The sequence below is a fragment of the Ambystoma mexicanum genome, chromosome 4q (genome assembly GCF_040938575.1).
Source record: "Ambystoma mexicanum isolate Mex_15411 chromosome 4q, UKY_AmexF1_1, whole genome shotgun sequence".
Classification (NCBI taxonomy): domain Eukaryota; kingdom Metazoa; phylum Chordata; class Amphibia; order Caudata; family Ambystomatidae; genus Ambystoma; species Ambystoma mexicanum.
In genome coordinates, this window is record NC_090928.1 from 440,950,118 (window position 1) to 440,969,647 (window position 19,530).

General features: G+C 47.4%; 1 protein-coding gene across 1 annotated transcript in view; it reads left to right on the top strand.

Annotated features, from left to right (window-relative positions):
• The window catches only part of USP34 (ubiquitin specific peptidase 34), a 3,618,222-nt gene that overhangs the window by 1,716,445 nt on the left and 1,882,247 nt on the right, over positions 1 to 19,530 (top strand). The window contains exon 34 of the mRNA XM_069608012.1: positions 15,459 to 15,541. Coding sequence (XP_069464113.1) covers positions 15,459 to 15,541 — 83 coding nt within the window. The remainder of the gene's footprint in view (positions 1 to 15,458; positions 15,542 to 19,530) is intronic.

The following is a 19,530-nucleotide window of genomic DNA, read 5'->3' on the forward strand; positions in this document are numbered from 1 at the left end:
CATGTTCAGATTCCACTCTCGGTCTCGTAGGATCGTCTGTGGTGGGCCAACGATGGGAATCTGATGACGAGGGAGCCGTTTTGGCAACCATGGCCAGAGGTGACAGTAGTGACAGACGCTTCCCTCACAGGATGGGGAGCTCATGCCGACGATCTGACCGCCAGCGTTCGTTGGTCTCCGTCGGAGTCCAAACTCTACATCAACCTGTTGGAGCTGAGGGCCATCAGGCTGGCCCTGAAGGCTTTTCTGCCGTCTGTGCGGGGGAAGAGTGTCCTGATCATGACTGACAACACAGTGGCCATGCATTACCTCAACCAAAAAAAGGGGGAGGGGGATAGGGTCACTCCCTTTGTGCAGAGAGGCGATGCAGCTCTGGTTCCGGGCATTACAGCAAGGAATATCACTCTCGGCAGTACATCTGGCCGGAGAGTATAATGCGGCGGCGGATGCTCTGAGCAGGCAAAGCATGGTCTCTCACGAGTGGGAGTTGCCTCAGGAAGTCCTTCTGGAGATCTCTGTCCTTTGGAGAACCCTACAAGTGGATCTCTTCGCAACCAGTGCCAACCGGAAGTGCGAGAGATTCTGCCCAAGGGAATTTCTTCTGAGAGGAGCCTTAGGAGACGCATTTGTCGTGGACTGGTCATTCCCACTTCTGTACGTGTTTCCTCCAGTCCCCGTCATTTCTGAAGTGTTACGGAGGTTGTGGAGGTTCGGATCCCACATGATCCTCATTGGTCCGGATTGGGCCAGGAGAGCATGGTACCCGGACCTTCTAGAAATGTCCATCTGCCCTCCACGCCCCCTTCCCTACCGAGAGGTCAGGTTTCTCCATCCAGAGGTCAAGACTCTCATCCTTCACGCTTGGTATCTGAAAGGTTGAGATATAAGGATTGGGACCTCCCGGATGACGAGATGGAGTTGTTGCTTTTGGCCAGATGGCGTGCAACCAAATCTCTTTACCGTTGTCGTTGGCGTAAGTTTAGCGACTGGTGCAGAGGACACGATGTCGATCCTTTTCAGTGTTCCATTCCCATGGTTCTGTCTTTCTTGCTCTCTTTGGCCCACAGGGGTAGGTACCATTAAAGGATACCTTGTGGCGCTGTCTATCTTCAGGTGCTCATCTGAAGAATGTTCTTATTTTAAGATTCCTTTGATTTCCCAATTTCTAAAAGGGCTCTCTAATGTGTTCCCGCCGTGCCCACTTCAGGTGCCGCTATGGGATCTGAATTTGGTCTTGCAATTCCTGATGGTTGCTCCATTTGAACCTTTGCACACTTGTCCTTTGATACTGTTGTCTTAGGGTTGTACTGAGGGTACGTCCTTCCTTTCTACCTAAGTTAGTGTCCGAGTTTCATTTAAGCCAGAAAGTGGTACTTCCTGCTTTCTATCCTCCTCCTCATCCTGTTAAGGAAGAGGAGCAACTCCATTGGTTGGACCCTACGAGAGCTCTGAGCTTTTATATTTATAGGATGTCCAGGGTCAGAGTGGACGATCAACTCTTTGTGGGGTACTCTGGACACCGATTGGGCCAGGCTGTTACCAAACAGACGTTGTCCAGGTGGATTATCCTCACCATTACTGAATATTACAGATTGGCGGGAAAGGACCCTCCCTCACTGCACTAGGGGCGTGGCTAATTCCACAGCCCTGCAGCGAGAAGTTCCTATTAGGAATATTTGTAACGCAGCAACATGGGCTTCTATCCACACCTTTGTCAAACATTACTCCCTGGATACGCTCCATGGTCAAAATATGGCCTTTGGTAAAGCGGTTCTTTATTTTGCCATCTGATTGGGTATTCTAAATTGTTCTCCCTCCTCCATTTTCTGGTACTGCGTTGGGAGTCTGTCAAAGATGTGGAATACGTTTGAGGACACAATCCATTCGAAGAACAAGTTACTTACCAACTGGTAACGTTCTTATGACTGGATGTTCCTCCAACGTATTCCACATCGCCCTCCCAGCCTGCCCCTCTGGAGAACTTCCTATGCAATTGCAGCTTGCGTTCCCTCAAGGCTATGTGCAGTCAAGCAGGCATTGTGTACGAGCATGTCGCACGTTATGGAGGAAAAAACATAAACGGAGGCTACGGGCGCAGTGCGCCCTATTTAAAATATCCGCTGACGTCGCCCTCGTGAGGCCTTTGAGGGACAGTGACCCGACGCCATCGACGCAGGACACCCTCTGCCGAAAAATTTCCGAAGTAACACAGCTGTGCCCATTACATGTTAAAGATGTGGAATACGTTGAAGGAACATACTAGCTGGTAAGTAACTTGTTCTTCTAGGTGGCTTTCCGGCTGCATCATGCATGTCTGGCCATCAGACCTCTTCCAGGCCTTTACAGCTTCCTTGTACTTTCCCAGATGTGGAAAACTCTGAACTCTTACCCAATATATGAGGTATCAGCTTAGCTAGGGAATGAATGCTCTGCATACCAACTTCAAGATGTAAGGGAATAGTTGGTGTGCTGTGAGGTAGACCCAAACTCCTCTTGGGCTCCAAGACTCTGGGCCATAAAATTAAGCCTGTTGGGCTTGTGTTAGGGAGAATTCTCTGTTAAGGCTAATTTCCCAAACCTATTGAGTCCCCCAGCAGCTTTGCTGGACTTTTGGGGTTTATTTTTTTCTCCTGCTAAGAGTGAGACACTTTTTCTCCCACTCTTAGACATGATTTGAGGGGTTCCTTTGACTTTGTGTGTGTTTTATGGGCTATGGGGTCTTTTACCCCATAGGGCTTCATGTGTTTTTGGTATGTGGGTTACACAGCACCCTCCGTGCAGTAACCCAGGGGTGTCGTCGTGACCCCCAAACATAGACTCCATACCCTGGGACTGACTACTGTCTCCCAGGGCATGTAAAGTCACCATTGGCTTTACTAGTCTCAAATTGTGAAAAGAACCAGTACAACCCATCATATTGTGGAGGTACTGGTCGGGGCAATTCGATTGCCCCGGGGTCTGTTGTTCGAGGGGGCACTGTCTAGTCCCCCCCGACCGAGTTTTGGCTGGTGGCAGTGGATACTACTTTTTATATTCGACCGCGAATATATCCCTATGGGATTTTCCCATTGTTCGAGGCTACCACTTTTTTAAAAAAGCCTCGAACATACCGCCGGTTTATTAAATTAATATAAATTCACTGGTTGGTATTTTTTGCCGAAACTCTGTTCCAAAATGGCGTTTGTGTTCGCTTCTGTGACTCCAACCCAAGTCGAGCTCTTTGTTCCACTTTTTGGCAGGCTTCTCCACAGAAGCCTTCAAAAGTGGTTCCACTCTGTCTGGGTACCACAGGGGTTGTGGGAGGGGGTTTAGGCACCCTGGACTGAGTTGCCTTGGCAACTCAAGTCGCACTCTGCTGTGATTGGCCCAGTGGTGAGCCGCCCGGCTCACCACTTAGCATGTTTGAGTGAAAGCTAGGACTGATGAATGGGGGTTTTCTGCATAAAAGCAGGGCTTTGGGTACTGGAACTTCAGAAGTCGCCACAGGACCTAAAGAATGCGAGGAGGGAGAAGCCGAGCCGAACTGCAACGACGACACCACCGATGGAGCCCTGCTGAACCGTCTCACCACTTTTCCCGACGACAGAGGAGATCTCCAGCCCGGAGAGTCTTCTTCCATTGACTGGTGGGGATAACTAGTTTGCCCGTCTTTTCGCCTTCCTGGATCATCTCGTGGCCGCCTTGTCTGTGCCAAGCACCCCGGCAACCGGAATACCACGGTTTACCACTACCGCGAAGAAAAGGGTAGTACCTTTTAACCGGAAAACTCTGCGGCTGGTTTCTTCCCTGGCAGTGCAACGATCTTCATCTTTCCTCCACGTCGAGACGTCCTCTTCCTCTGGACGAAACATCGACTTGCACCCGCTGCCAGGAACAACTGCCCCCGCTGGAGCGTTCTTCCCGTTTCAGGTACTGTGTCCCGCCAGGCATTCCTTGCGACAGATCGTTCGGGGTGACAGTAAATCCTCGTCTTTCTAACATGGGTTAGCCTGGGGCCTGTTAACTAACTTTTCCTGACTTGATCTCAATCTTTTGTGAACTATCTACAAAGACTCTTTGGGCATAACCCCACTGTGTGATCCTGGACACATTTCGCTTGCTCTCTCTAAGAGTGGGCCTGGCATTTGAACTTCCTTGCTCTCCAGTAGACTTTGCCTAACCTGCCTCACTGTGTTTCTTTGAAAAGTATTGAAATTGTGTGCTTTCATAACTCTGCCTTTTCCCTCCCCTTTTCTATAACTTATTAGAGTGCCGTTTTATGTTAAGCGCTCACCTCTGTCTGAAAATAAGTGGTGTTTCTCACTAAGACTTGTCTAATAAGTAATCGGGGTTGTATATATACAATAGTGACTGTGTGTTGAATTTACTTACCTCTTTTTGTGCTAGTGTAATTTACAAGTGTGTCTTTAAATAAATAATTATATACTTTTACACCAAAGCTCTGGTAATTGTTTGCTTGTGCTACTGTATCTCTGTACCTATGGTGTATACTCTATATACTGCCTAACTCATCTTGAGAGAAGTCTGACTGTTCAGCCACAGCTACCAGGTAAATCTGGGTTGTACAGACTGCTACCAATTGGGTTAACTGCCAACCAACCTGTAGTCCTAAATCTTTTGCAGTGGTCCCTAAGGGAACTGCACAGGTTTCTGCCTAACAGCTTGCTGCGTGTGTGCTCAATTGAAACTCTTGCTGCTCCATTCCCAAAGGCTTCAGAGAAAGGTGTGATTTCCCCTCTGTATTTACTCAGAATTATACCAGCTTTTGTGACATGAGTTTTCCAGTAACCCTTTTCTGTGACTCTCAAGCCCATGAAGTCATTCATTCTTACTTGTTAAATCCTTGCTCCACCCAGCCTTATAGAGAGTTTAGGTTCTTTTTACCATTGATATTTAAGAATTAGTCGTTACACAACTTGTTAAATGTATTGAACTGTTTTTCTAGCCCAGCTTGTATAAGTGAAGTGGGTACTGCATCGTCAGTGAACATCGATATAGGATATCTATCGTCTGCAAGCCTAGGGGCGTCTGTAGTAGTGAACAGGACTGATTCTATTATATTATTGATGCATAAACCAAACAATTTTGGTGCAAGTATGCTCCCTTGAAGTACACCTTTTTGGATTTTTAGTGACCTAGACACTTTTCCACTTATGCCACCTTACCGTAGCTTCATTGTCTGAGTGGAGCATCAAAAATGCTGATAAGTGTGCAGGCTGGATTTCTAGTTTAATAGGGCATTCCATAGTTTGGCTCTTTGGACTCTGTTGAACGTTTTTCCAGGTCTATCAAAATGCAGTATGGATTCATTTTCAGCAAAGACACATGTTTTTCCACTAAAACATGCAGTTTCATGCACTGGTCGATCGTGATTAACCCAATCTGAAAACCAGCCTGCATATGGTTAATCAGATCTCTTTTCTTCATCCAGGGTGGCTTAGTACTGCTCTGGCAAATAACATACCCACTGAATCCAGCAAGGAAATTGGTCTGTAATTGGATTGCTTGTTCCGGCCACCCTTCTTGTACAATGACATAATGCCCTTGTCCATGATTTGGGGGCAATGTTAACTGCCAGAGCAGCATTAAATAGACATGTCATGCTCGTGTCCAAGCACAGAGTTCTGACTTAAAGAAGTGCACAGGGATCTTTTCTGGACCTGGTGTCTTGTTATATTTCTGTTTTGCCAGAACCATACTAACCTCTTCTACAGAAAGAACCTTGGGGTTGGTTGCCTGTGGTCTTGAGGTATTCATACTCATCTGCTACTTGGGGATGATTTCTAACTTCACAATATAAACCTTTGAAATGCCCAGTACCATAACGATTCTGGGATACAGCCATGTTGGGCTGACATATTCTCTGCTAGCCTGGTACCTATAAAACGCCAGAACTCTGCCATATCTTTATTTTCTGCCTCTAGCAGAGTGTCCCCGATAGAACCAGCATAATCTGCCTTCTTTTTGCTAAGCAGATCCTTATAGTCGAGTCTGGCTTTTTGCAGGAATGAACTCTCAAGGGTGGCTGCATTCTTAGAATAATATATTTGCTTTAATTTGGCCTCACGACATTCAGCGTCATACCAAGGAGTCATATAACATACCCTTCAATGGATTGCCTTTCTCCTGCAGATTCCTCATCTGGTAGATAATCTCATCCAGCTCTGCTGCTCGTAATAAACTTCAACAAGGGGCTTAGTGGACCTCGTCTCAACCATCGATCCGTCTTGCTCGGTCATTGGCTCCAGACGGGACGATGGGCGTCGTATATATACCACGTCAGTACGCCCTGTAGCTCAGTGCCTTTTTTCCTGTGCTCTCGACACACTGCTCTGAGGAACATAGTGTTATCGAGTCTTTCGACTCTTTTTTTGATGTGTTTTTATCAAATTTGCTTCTATCTCGACCGTGAGATGTTTGCGCTTCAGATTTCGGGTTTTAAACGGTGCACTGACTGCGACTCTAAGATGTCAGTCACCAACCCACACAACATCTGTATGGTGTGCCTCGGCACGTGTCACGACACCGAGGCGTACACGTCATGTGCGAAGATGAACTCGAAATCTGTGCCTGAGAGGACAGCCAAACTTATCTTGGCCGGACCGCCATCAATCACCTGCGCGGTCGGCTGTTTGGTCCTCCCAGGCCGAGACTCAGTGGCCTACACCCAAAAACGAAAACGAGAAACATCGGCGTAAGACAAAGAAGCGGTCTTGCTCGAGGAGCTACTCTTCCTCCTCATTGTCTCACAAGAAGAAAAGACGCCACCATCAAAGACGCGATTCCGACTTCTCGTCGGAAAGAGGTAAGCTGTTGACTGGGCCGACCACTCGACAAGAGTGGGAAGAGTTTAAAACTCAAATGTTGGTGATGTTTGAAAAACATGCAGCTGTAGGTTCGGGTGTGCTGCCCAAGCAGCAAACCCCGGTGGCAGCAGTGCTGCTCTTACTCCCAACCCCATGCAGGCCCCTTTGCCGACTCCATCAGTGTCAGGAAAGCCTTCTGGCTCGTTGCCGAGAAGGGCACCTAAACACTTGATGCTGGCACCTTCCAGCGAGCCTCAGGGTCTGGGCATTCCCGGCAAATTTTGCCCCAGCCACGTTCAAAATCGACAGCCATTCTGTCGACGTCGGGCGATAAGCCCTCAGCGCCAGATCTTTTGTCCCACTCTCCAGGACCGATTTCTTCGGCTCCATGGTGTCGATCTTGGGCGCCAATGGTAGAGATGATCAAGGTGACATTGATCTTGTGTATGCAGGGATGGGTGGCGTCAACTACTTTATCAGGCAGACCCCCTGGCGGTACAAGGGCACCATGATGCCAGCGGGCTGGACACATCCCGGGATATGGAATTTCAGCAGAGCCAGCCATACACCCACAACCATGCCAAATTTTGGTCATTAGTGGATAGGGTGGTTGACACTTGAAGTGACAGACATCCTGGACGAGGGTCCAGTTACAGAAAGATATATGCCAATGAACCCGGCGATCGCCAATCCAGTAGCCTCCTTGTAGCAGCACCCCTGCTCCATTCCTCCGGTCAGCTCCACAATGACCGTGAACTACAGGCCGGCAAGAAGAGACCCATCCTTTTTGTCTTCTCACCCTTCTCTGGTAGATCTTGTTGTGCATGCACCCACAGTTTCCACCAGGGCGGCGTCCTCTACCTCTGCCTCCTGACATGGAAGGTAAGAGGATTGATGCAATGGCGAAGAAAGTATTCACGTCTGGCAGCATGGCCCTGAAAGCCACTAATGTAGTTGGTGGATTTGCTAAATATTCTTTCGCCCTCTGGAAGGCGGTAGAGCAGGCGAGACGGCTTTGTACAGCTGGTGGAAGATGGGAAGTAGGTGGCCAGGCAGTCTCTGAAAACTGGCCTGGATGTGGCCGACTGTGTAGGCCGTTCAATGGGATTTATCTGTGGCGCTGAGGAGACGGGCCTATCTACGATCTTCAGGCTTTTCACCAAAACGTCCAGAACAGATTGCTGGACATGCCCTTTGAGAGCAAATTTCTTTTTCAGCCAAGCATGCTTTCAGCTTCGCCTCTAGGGGAAGGGGCTACAGGTGTTATGTGCCTTATGGCAGGAAGGCGCAGCTCCCGCAGGCAGGGACGGAAGCGTTTTTTGTGCTCCGTAAAGGACAGAGGGCCTTCCACTGGCCAGCAAGCAGCAGCATGGGTGGCTCCGCCCTCGAAGCTGCTTTGATTTTCTCCTCCCACGACTTACCGGTTGGTGGACAGCTGTCAGAGCATTGACCCCAATGGTGGGAGATTACCTTCGACGCCTGGGCCTTGGAGCTCGTGCGGTGGGGCTATTGTCTGCCGTTCTTAAGGAAACCGCCAGACAGACCCACACCTCCTCCAAGCCAACCGGGAAAGGAGCTCCAGCAAGAACTAAGAGCACTGTTGTTGAAGGGTGCCGTTGAAAAGGTACCTCCCGAGCAGAGAGGATCAGGCTGGTATTACCAGTACTTCCTGGTAGCCAAGAAGGGAGGAGGTGTCTGGCCCATTTTGGACCTCAGGGCCTTGAACAAGTTCCTAAGGAAAGACAAATTCAAGGTGGTGACATTGAGAGAGGTTCTCCACGCACTAGAATGGCAGCACTGGCTGGTGTAAATAGATCTGCAGGATGCTTTTTTCCATGTGCTGATACATCACAAGCACAAGAGGTTCTTGAGGTTCTTCATAGGGAGCACCCACTGTCAGTTCAAAGTGCTTCCCTTTTGGTTGACCTCCGCTCCAAGGTTCTTCACCAAGCTCCTGGCATTAGTTGCGGCTCACCTCAGGAGATCCAGTGTCCACGTATTCCTGTACCTGGATAACTGGTTGATCCAAGGGAAGTCTACAGAGGTTGTGTCCCATCTAGAGGACACCTGTTCACTACTTCGCAGGCTGGGCTTCTCCCTGAACGTGAAGTCCCATGTGATACCGGTCCAGAGGCTCCAGTTCATCGGGGCAGTCCTAGTCACCCGGGTAGGGAAGGTTTTCCCTCCCAAGGAGAGAGTCAACAGCATTGTGCAGATGGTGAACCTGTTCCGGAACCACACTGCTTACCAGCACCTTCCTTCCTCCGCCTCTTAGGCCTCATGGTATTGTTCGAGTGCCAGAGACCAGGCTGCAAATTAGTTCTCTTCAATGGCGCCTACAGGGTCAGTGGTCAACCCTCACGGATCCCCTCAGGTTGTCCAAGGCAGTGGTTGACGACCTTGGTTGCTAGGCCAACAGCAGCAATCTCATGGCTGGGGAACCCTTCTGGCCTCTGTGGCCTCAGGCCCAAGTGGTCACAGATGCGTCTTTGAAGGGTTAGGTCGCTCACTGTAAGGACTTGCAGATGAACAGCCTTTGGTCAGCAATGGAAGCCAGGTGGCACATCAACAGACTGGAGTTACGGGTCATCAAGTTGGCCCTGAGGGCTTTCGCCCTGTCTCTGAAGGGGAAGCATGTCCTGATTCTGATGGACAATACTGTGACCATGCACTACCTGAACAATCAAGGTGCTGTGTGCTCCCTCCGCCTCCTCTGCAGAGAGGCGATGCAGCTGTGGTTCTGGCTATTGGAGAACCAAATCTTGATCTCTGCAGTTCTCTTGGCGGGGACAAAGAACAGTTTGGCGGATGCTCTGGGCAGGCAGAGCATGGTCTCACACGAGTGGGAAGTGTGCCAGGAATTCCTAGACTAGGTCTTCTCTCACTGGGGTACCCCATCAGCAGACGTGTTTGCCACGGAATCCAACAGGAGGTGCACACAGTTTTGCTTGAGGGAATTCCCAGCAAACTGTATGCTAGGGGACGCATTTCTGGTGGATTGCACCTTCCCTCTGTTATGAAGACACTCATGGAGGCAGGTAAGTCTTTAATTTAGGGATTTATTTAGTTAACAGGTAAAAAGACCCCCAGCACATCAGTAGCATCTAATGTAAGCGAGGGACAACTCCAACTGACAAATATAGAACACAGGGGACTGAACAAGCAGCTACACATTCTATGACATCATCAGAACCATGAAAGCAGTGATAGCTCCACGCTTCCATACCTCCTAGCATTGCATGTCCTTGTCTCCATATAAATAACAACATAACAACTTCACAACACCCTCCCCACTACACCTTCCCTCCCATCCCGGCATCGCTTGGGTTCTCAGGAGGTTGAAGAGGTTTCATGCAACCATGATCTTGATCGCCCCGGACTGGGGGAGGAGGAAATGTTACTCTGACCTTCTGGATCTGACCATCAGCCCACCTCTACGGTTGCCTCGTCGCCCAGTCGGAAGGTCAAGTGATTGACACGAACCCGGAATCCCTCAGCCTACGCTCTTGAGAGGATGAGATGATATGACTGGGACCTCTCTGAAGAGGTTCTCGAGGTGTTGCTGGCTGCACACAGACAGTCTACGAAATCCCTGTATGAGTGCAGGTGGCGAAGATTTGCGGCGTGGTGCAGGGAAGGCAGAATTGACCCCATCTCTTGCCCCACCAGCACAGTGATGGAGGTCCTTCTGTCACTGGCTTCGGCATGCCTTCAGTTTACCACAGTTAAAGGATATTTGGCAGCTTTGTCTGTGTTCAAGAGGTCCACGGATGAAGGTTCCTTTTTTCGATCCTGGTTATGGCCCAATTCCTGAATAAATTTCTGCCAACTCCCTTTGTTGTCCCAGATTAGGATTTAAATCCGGTTTTGACTTTTTTGTTGGCGGCTCCCTTTGGGCCCCATGCACTCCTGTTCTTTAAGGCTGCTCTCTCTGAAGACAGCCTTTTTGACTTAAATTACATCCGCTAAGCGGGTCAGCGAATGGCAGACCCTTTGTTGTAAAACCCCGTTTTTGCAGTTCTTTCGTGAGAAGGTCTCACTTAAAGTAAGGCCGGGGTTTCTACCGAAGGTGGTATCTGAGTTTCACCTTTCACCAGTCCTAGACCTGACAGTCTTTTACCCAGCGCCACACCCTTCTAAGGAAGAAGAGTGCTTCTATCGGTTGTAACCCAAAAGGGCCTTGAGTTTTTACATCGCAAGGACATCAGAATTTTGAAAATCTGATCAATTATTTGTGGCCTACTCTCTAGCACAGAAAGGTCTGGCTGTAACCAAGCAGACGCTATCACAGTGGATTATCTTGTACTTTGCACAAGCCATCAGTCTGCAGGCTCTGAGCTGCCGCCTGGCATCACGGCACATACAACCAGAGGGGTCTCTGCATCTATGACCTTGCAAAGGGGGGGTCCCAGTTGGGGAATTTTGCCGTGCGGCAATTATTTGCTGTTCGGCAATGTGGTCCTCACTCCATACATTTACCAGGCACTACAGTGGGGCTGACACACGTTTTGGCAGGGCAGTGCTGCAAAACGTTACTTTGAACTTTTGCTCCACTGCTTGGAGAGTCTATCAGATGAGGAATCTGCGGGAGAAAGGCAATCCATTGAAGGAGAAATTACTTGTCGTAATGTTCTTTCTATGGATTCTTCTCCCGCAGATTCCTCATCTGCCCTTCCATCCATCCCTGCTCAGAAAGCTTTGGCAGGTGGTTTGCGTCCATCTTGGGTGAGTAGACACCTGGTGATGGTCCTGGGGTGACAGTTACGGTCTCAGTCAATCTTTTAAAAAAAGAGATTTTTTTTTTGTTGTTTCTGGCTACTGTGGAAGTCTTCCAACAGGTTTTTTTCATCAAGTGTTATTGTTGACCTCTTAATGGCTGTTTAGCCTTCTTCTCCCACTATTTTCCTCTGCAGCGGTCGGGCACGGTGGAAAAGTGAGGAACTGAGGTACGGGGCGTAGTGACATCGTATATATACAACGCCTGGTCCGGAGCCGACGATCGAGCACCGAGCAAGACGGATCGACAATCGACAGCCTTGTCAATTTCCACTACGCCCCCTGTCAAAGTTTTTTCCAAGCAGCAGAGCTGGATGAGGATGTCTATCAGATGAAAGACTATTACGGTAGGTAATTTCTCCTTCTAAGCAGATCCTCAAGACCAGCCTGGATAGCATGGGCCGCCTAGCATGGCATGGGATAAAGGACTGCAATCAAATGGCATTTCTTAATGCAACCTTCTGGTTTAATCAGGATGTACATTCCAAGCTCTTGTGTATGCCATTTCACTGTGCCATTCTTTTCGGCAGCAGGGCTGATCACAGTTTAGCGAAATGGAGACTCCAGACCCACTGCTGGAATCTTTATCTGTCAGCTCCCCCCGCTTATTTTGGTAAGCGCTGCTCTCAACCTTAATCTTTTCAATGGAGAGGCTGGTGCTCGGGCCAGGGGCATAAGGTATTATGATATATGATATGGCATTTGTAACGCGCCTATACACAAGTGCACAAGTGTTTCAAGGCGCGAAATCAAGAGTTAATTGCACCCTTCAAGGAGTACAGGAGCCAAGTGGAGAAAGTCATCTGCTGCAGTGCACTCAACTACTCTGGCTAAAATCAGACGGCAAAGTACCCTAAATAATTGTCCCGTGCCCATGAGGCCATATCAGAGCTGGTCATGAAGTCACACATTCGCCTCCTGATGGCTCTTTTTGGATTTGTCCAAATTCAGTAACATGTTAAAGGCAGGGTCTAGTAAAAATGTTTATTGTCCCTACGGGTCGGCCATGTTTTTTTAAGCCTAAGTGGCTCGATTTTAGAAAACTTTCCTATGGACCTTACCCGAGTTTTCGTCCATTAAACGCACGCGAAAACAAGCACCAGGGAGCCGCCATTTTCTGATAATCCTATCTTTTCCCCGATCGCCCTGGCTGACCTGCTTTTGCGGCACTAAATCAATTCCCCCGCCCCTGAGCCTGACATTATCAAAACATTCATATTCCCCGCCTCTCCCCGTGACGTTACTGTGCTGCGTAAGCAAACGCGCCTCAGTATGACTCGGAGATAGATTGTGACATCTCTACTGGGGGGAGGGGCGGTTCCTTATACCCCCAGTGGTGGGGATTTTCGCCTGTTAGGCAGAATCCTGTGCAGTGCCCTTAGGGACCACTACACACAATTAAGACTACAAGTAGTAATACAAGTTCACCTTTGGTACAAGCCTGTACTACACTGTTAAAGTGGTAGCACCATCAGAGCAGCCAGACTTATTACAAGAGCAAATTATTAGTAGAGATTACACAAATGACTACAATAACTGTGACTCAAGCAAACACTGACTCAAGGTTTTTGGTTAAAAAGTAAAAGTACATTTATTTCTCGGCCATCTGTTCACAAAACACTTCACTTCTATTAATTTTAAAACCACAGGTAAAATACACTACACACAACCAATTCGCTTTGTGCAGCACAATTCAAGGTAAGTACCTTTGGATTTGACAGACCGGTGTTGTGAAACGACGACGTTACCTGGGATACGGATGCAATCACATTTTGACAGTAATGACAGTCCGGTCTTACTAAAGATCGGCGTACCTGCGGGAATAAATGTTACCGGAGTTAAAACACACTTAGCACATGAACCAACATAAGAGAGTTGGGGATAAAAATCATAGGCAATACTTTTGTCAAGGCAGATAGAATCAGAGGACACTTTCCTACAAGTGAATAAAAGTCAATAGGCCTGCGCCAGTGTCAAGTGGAACAGGGTTCCTGTTGCCGAGGATCACACGGTTAGTACAGTACACGATTCGAGATTGCCAGGAGTACTTAGATATTGTCAAAAGAGGAAGAAAAAGTTATAAGAGGGAAGGAAGCTGAAGACAAGTTTTCAGTGAGGAGAAAGGGGTTCTCCCCAGTTCCTCAAAGTTGGACACAGTACCTTATTCAAAGTGAAGAAGAGCTGGTGCTATGGCAGTTGTTCCTGGTAGTTCCTGCAGACTCACGGTTCCTGTGGCTTCAGTCGTGGTGACAAGGACGACGTCTGGAGCGATCTGCACTACCCAGGGATGAAGCCAGCAGCAGCAAAAGCAACAGTGAATAAAAGGTGCGCTCCTTTAAAACAGGAGAGGCTCTTCAGGTGGCTATCCGGACCACTACAGCTGTGTGCAGCGATTTCGACCAAGACAAGCATCCTCTGCCTGTGGAAGTTGAGCTGGTTGATCCCACCAGGCTCAAGGGAAGAAAGACTCCGGACTGGATCTTCTCTTGTCGTTGAAGGGTAGACAGCTCAGGACTGCAGCAGGGCTTCACCGGGACTCGGTAGTTGCAGCAGCCGTTTTCTTCTCCACTTCTCTTCGGTTCCTTGCAGTTCCAGTGGCGACTCTGACTTCCAGCCCAAGAGTCCTGCCTTTTATGCGAAAATCCCCCATTCACACAGCCTGGCTGTCAATCACTCAGCAGGGGGGTTGTCCAGCCCGGACAACCCCTTCAGCCAATGGACGCAAAGTGCGACTTGGGTTTCCAAGGAGACCCTGTGCAGGGGTGACTACACCCCTCCCTCACATTCAGCCCACCTAGACACCCAGGCACCAAAAGGAGGGCTTCTTGGGAGAAGTCTGCCAAAAGACGGTGAACAAAGAAGGCAAACCTTGTTTGCTGCGCAAAGTAAAACACAAGTAGGACTTTAACAAAAAGAAATGGCGAATAAACCCGACCGGAGCCAAAAGAAAGAGTATTTGGTCAAGCAGGTTTATGTTCGAAGCTAACATAATAGCCTGGAACAGTATCACAGTTATGTAGTATAATCGCGGTAGAAAAGTTAGGGTAGATACCACTGCCACCAGCCAAGTCTAAATGTTAAAAGAGCAAAACAAAGCTCAGAGAGGCACAGACAAAAAGGGATAGGAGTTAACCCTTACCCGTACTCCATGTAAGATGGGGTGTTCTGGGTCTGTAGTTTTAAATAACTCCATAAAGTAAATGGCAACTTTACCTGTTTTCTGGAGGACAGTAGTCAGCCCCAGAAAAATGGAGTCAGTGGGAAGCCCTGTGTCACTGCACTGAAGGTGCTGTGTAACCCACATAAAAAGTGGGGCTCATGGAGTGGTGTACTCCAGAGCCCACAATCACACAAACAGTAGAAATACATATGGAAAAAGGCTCACACTCTTACCAAGTAGAAAAAGTAAACTCCAGAAATCCAGCAAAGTTGCTGGGGGACTCACTAGGTGAGGGAAATTGGCCATAGAATGAGAATTCTCCCTAACATCGCCTCAATTGAGATCCCACTTTTCCTGTCCCATGGGGAGTGTTTTGTTGACCAGGCTCACCTCCCTAGTCTTAAACAGGTTAGCTTTCCTTTAGGGAGAGCGGCCAGATTCCCTGCATGCATCACAATGTGCAAACACTCTGTGCAAAATATATTGTAATGCCCCTGAGGAACATGTAGGATGATGATAAAATTCATTAGAAAGGCAGTTGCACAAGGTGAGTAATGTATTCATAAAGTATTATTTAATTTCAATCCACAAAGAACAATTTGTGTAACTCTTTTCTTATTTTGTCTTAGCACATGCATTATGTACATTTCTTTTATAATATACCTGGAAATATATGGTTTCATGAGCATATCCTCTTTTGTTTTACTCTTTTATAGGTATTTCTTGTTCTTGCTGAGGGGACCAGTTTGATTCAGCGACTCATGTCTGTTGCTTATACGTATGACAACTTGGCACCTAGGTATGAATATTTCGATAAACAGTATGTTGATTTGTCACATGTTTGCTTTCATTTAGTTTTGGTGGGTGCCCTGTTTCAAAACTTTCTTCGCCCTTGCAATGCAACTGTATGATTCATGATTGCAAATTCTAGAGCCCAGCCTGTAGTATAACTTATAAGGTCTGGCACGATATCCAAGTGTTTGCGGAAATTCTGTTCATGATGTAGAGGTCTTAAATACTCACACTTTCCATCCGCTTTCCTCCATGTTCATGAGGTATCCTCCCATCACAGACATCTTCTTAAATATTTGTAGAGCAAAAGATGTACATTTAAAAGGTGAAGCCGTGGTGCATACATGGCAGTAGCCCTTCCCACACAGTCCTTTTCTCTGCAGTGGCAGGCTGGAGGCATTTATTTCACCTGGCAGCAATTCTCACTTCGTTTCAAATTTGTTTCCATCTATTACTGGCAATGGCTGGTCAATCCTTAGCCTGTTTCCTTTGCTTGCTGCCCCTCACTCAGAGTGTGTAGGCCCTGACCTTCTCAGGGAACCTCTGGTTGGACGATGATGTTTTTCAAACCCCTCTCTTGGTAGCTTTGAAACACTTTAACTCTGCAAATATGTTGACTTCCCCATTTTCTCCACATGACGCTCAAGGTGATGTGTTACTGCAAATTGTTCAACTGGAAGCAGTTGGTGAAGCTTTTAGCTATCCACCACATCAACTTCTACCAGATGAAACATTGAGGTTGCTCACAAGCACCCAAAAGGCAGCAGGATAGGGGATAAAAATGGGATTTGCATGAACAAGCCTTCTGCTCTAACAACGGAAAACTCACAGGGATCCCCTGCCTCCAGTCTGGGTCAAAACTTGAGGGTTCCAAGAAAGCTAAATGCCAAAATGAGAAAGTGACTCTTCCCATACCCCGAAAGCATACAGTTGTTACAGAGTGTGAGTGGTTCAGAAGATGGGAGATGGATGGAATAAGGGGCTCCCATTCCTACACACGAAAATACATTTCCAGAAGTCGTTGATCCATTTAGAAGGCACCTTTGTGGCCTTTTATCTGGAAGTGGCCAGCTCGAAGAGCCTCTCCCAGGTTGATAGGTTTCACTGCCTACTGTGAGAAACCAGTAGGTGCCTCACCCACTAGTCCGGCACAGCCATCGCTTTTGGATCCAGTTCCTGGGGGTGGACCAGTTCTGAGACGCGGTATCCCCTTTCCGGTAACACCTTTTCCCTTCTTAGGAACTCAAACCCCTCGGCAACCCCCCCCCCCCCCCCCTTCCGACACAAACTTTTCCACGGACAGCTAACTGTGAGAGAAAACAGACTTACACCCAGGCACAGTCAGGCAATTACCTATAATTAAGCACACCTGACTTCCATCACACTTCCCCACTTCCCAACACGGATAAAAGGCGGAGCATGAAAGCACACTCTGAACAAGGCACAACACACAAGGAAGCAGCCGTTCCGAGATGGCAGTTTAATACGAGGAGAAAGACGGCATGACCAGAGAGGGTTACAAGGACGGAAGCCCCTTGACCTTTTTGGAAGAAAACTGCTACTTTCACGAGTTCCCGAGAATAAGAAACAAAAGACCCAGAATTAAAGCTGAAGAAAAGTGGAGTGTGTGTCAGAAGTACCCGTGACTCTCCCGCGTTGATAGCCAACGTTGCTGCTGTGGTATTGTCCTTGGCTCCTACAACAAAGCAGCGTCAGTAAAGTCAGCACAGCCAGTGAGTTGGGGAGACTGATAGCAGTCTGAGTTAGAACCAAGGTCGCAAGTAGCCACTTTGAATGAAGCAATCTGAAGAAACAGTGTGTGAAGTGTATGGGATGATCAACGCAAATAATTGAACACCCTTGTTAAAAGTAACTGAACTTTTGAAGCCAAGATAGATACCATATACAGAGTGGCCCGGCACTACTTGGTTTATCATTCGAAGGTCTCTGTTGGGAATCCAACTGAGAGGTGGCAAATGTGAAATATGAAATCGAAGTGGTCCTGCAACGGGTCAATCTAAATCCTGTGCACATTCGAAAGTCTTTGATAGCTAATACGAACTGCAATTGGTCCAAGCCCTGCTGAAGGAGACTGGTTGTATAAGAGGAAGGATCTGAGCCCAGCTCAGGGGGTTCCAGGGTGAACCGTGAGTCACCCGAGAAAGGATATTCTTTGAACATTTGAAAAGGCGAGCTGAGCCCGGAAGAGGGGTATCCAAAGTAACAATTGTGGTATAAAAGGGATCTGAGCCCAGCTGAGGGGTATCCAGGGTGAAGAGTGAATCACCTACATTGAATGCCTGTAAAAAGGTCAAAAATGTTTTGGTACATCAGGCCCTCTATATCAAGAGACTTTTGATAACTTAAGAGACTTGGGCACAGAAGGCCCTGAAGCTGGTACTGGAACTGTGTGCCGAAGAAGCCAGAGAGTTTGCTTTGCTAGAGTGAACCGCCTTGTTTAGTATAGGCCCTTTTTATTTTGACGAGACTCCACTAGGACTGCATTATTATTATTCGATGGTCGTAGCTTGCTCCCATCTGTAGATGTAGAATTAGATGGGCGTTTATCACACCCTTGTTAAAGTTCAATAAACACACTTGTACTGGGGTCACTTGTGTCTGTCTTACTATTGATGCCATGCCTTCCTTACACTTCAAACAGGTAGAGATTTATTGTCCTTTTTTCTCCAGGATCAATTGGACACCAACGACCTTGGTCCATGTGTCCAGCTCCCTGCGTTGCTCATCGACTCTACTGAGGCTTTCAGACCTTTGGCAGAATTCATAGCCTTGCACTTGCAGCTGTTTTATTCTTGATGTCTCCTCATCTTAGCTTCAACATGAGTCAAAACAAAGCTTATTTCATCAGTTAAACAATTGAGAATCTAATCCACTCTTTGGCCCTGATGTCCATCAAAGACCTAATTAGAGCGGTTCACCCATCACTGCCCTCTGGGATGGTCCCCTCAAACCACTCTACTGGGCTTTCCATTTCCACTGGATAAGGCTGCTAATTTGCCACTGTTGCTGCCTCTGAATTTGATGAAGAGGGCTTAGACACATTAATTTCTGCACCCCCGATGGCAGTGCAGATCTGGACAATTTTGAAGTGCACACTTCAACCAAGACATACAATCTTTTGGGGTCAGAGTACTTGGCGCTGAATATATAAGTTACCATGGGGGTGGAAGAATTGGTTCAAGTTCTTTTGCTGACAAGAGGAGGGAATACCGCTGGTATTCTTAAATAGACTATTGGGTGATTCTTCTTGATTCCAACCTTTCAGTTTTATAACATTATACTAGTTCCATATTTAAATTATTGTGTAGAAATCGCCTTGTGTATTTCCACTAACATCTGGAATTTTTTAGAGGGACTATTTTGGAAGAAGGTTCTGAATCTACCGAAGGGTGTGCCCATCCAATTTATTCGGTATGAGTTGGGATTACTTTCCGTCCAAGCTATGATACACTAGAAATCTATTTGTTTTTATCAGAAATGTCTGATGGCCGTAATTCCATGTTTCAGATACTCAACGGCAGCTATAACACATAAAACAAACAAAAGTCCCCTATGTTAAAATCTTTTGACGCCATGACAGATCTTCTGGTTGCTCACCCTCTGGCAGTTAGATCTAAACGTTGGATGAACGATTGAATATGCACACATTCAGATTGCAAAAAGTATACATTGTTTTATTATTTTAAGCAAACCAATGAATCAACTCCCTGAGTATTTAATGATTTTCCGAATGTGTCATATAGAAATCAGTTTTTTTAGAGTCTGTTTTTATTTGTCTCCCACAAACGAGCCGATTGGTGCACGGAACAAACTTAATATGGAGGATCGTTGTGGTTGATTTTGTGAAGTTATTACAGATTTGGAAACATTGAGACATTTTTTTATTATTCTGTACTAGTCTGGGATGCTCAATGCGATTGAGTGTTGGGCGATAGTATGTAGCGGTGTACAGAGTCTGGTTTTAGCTACAATTAG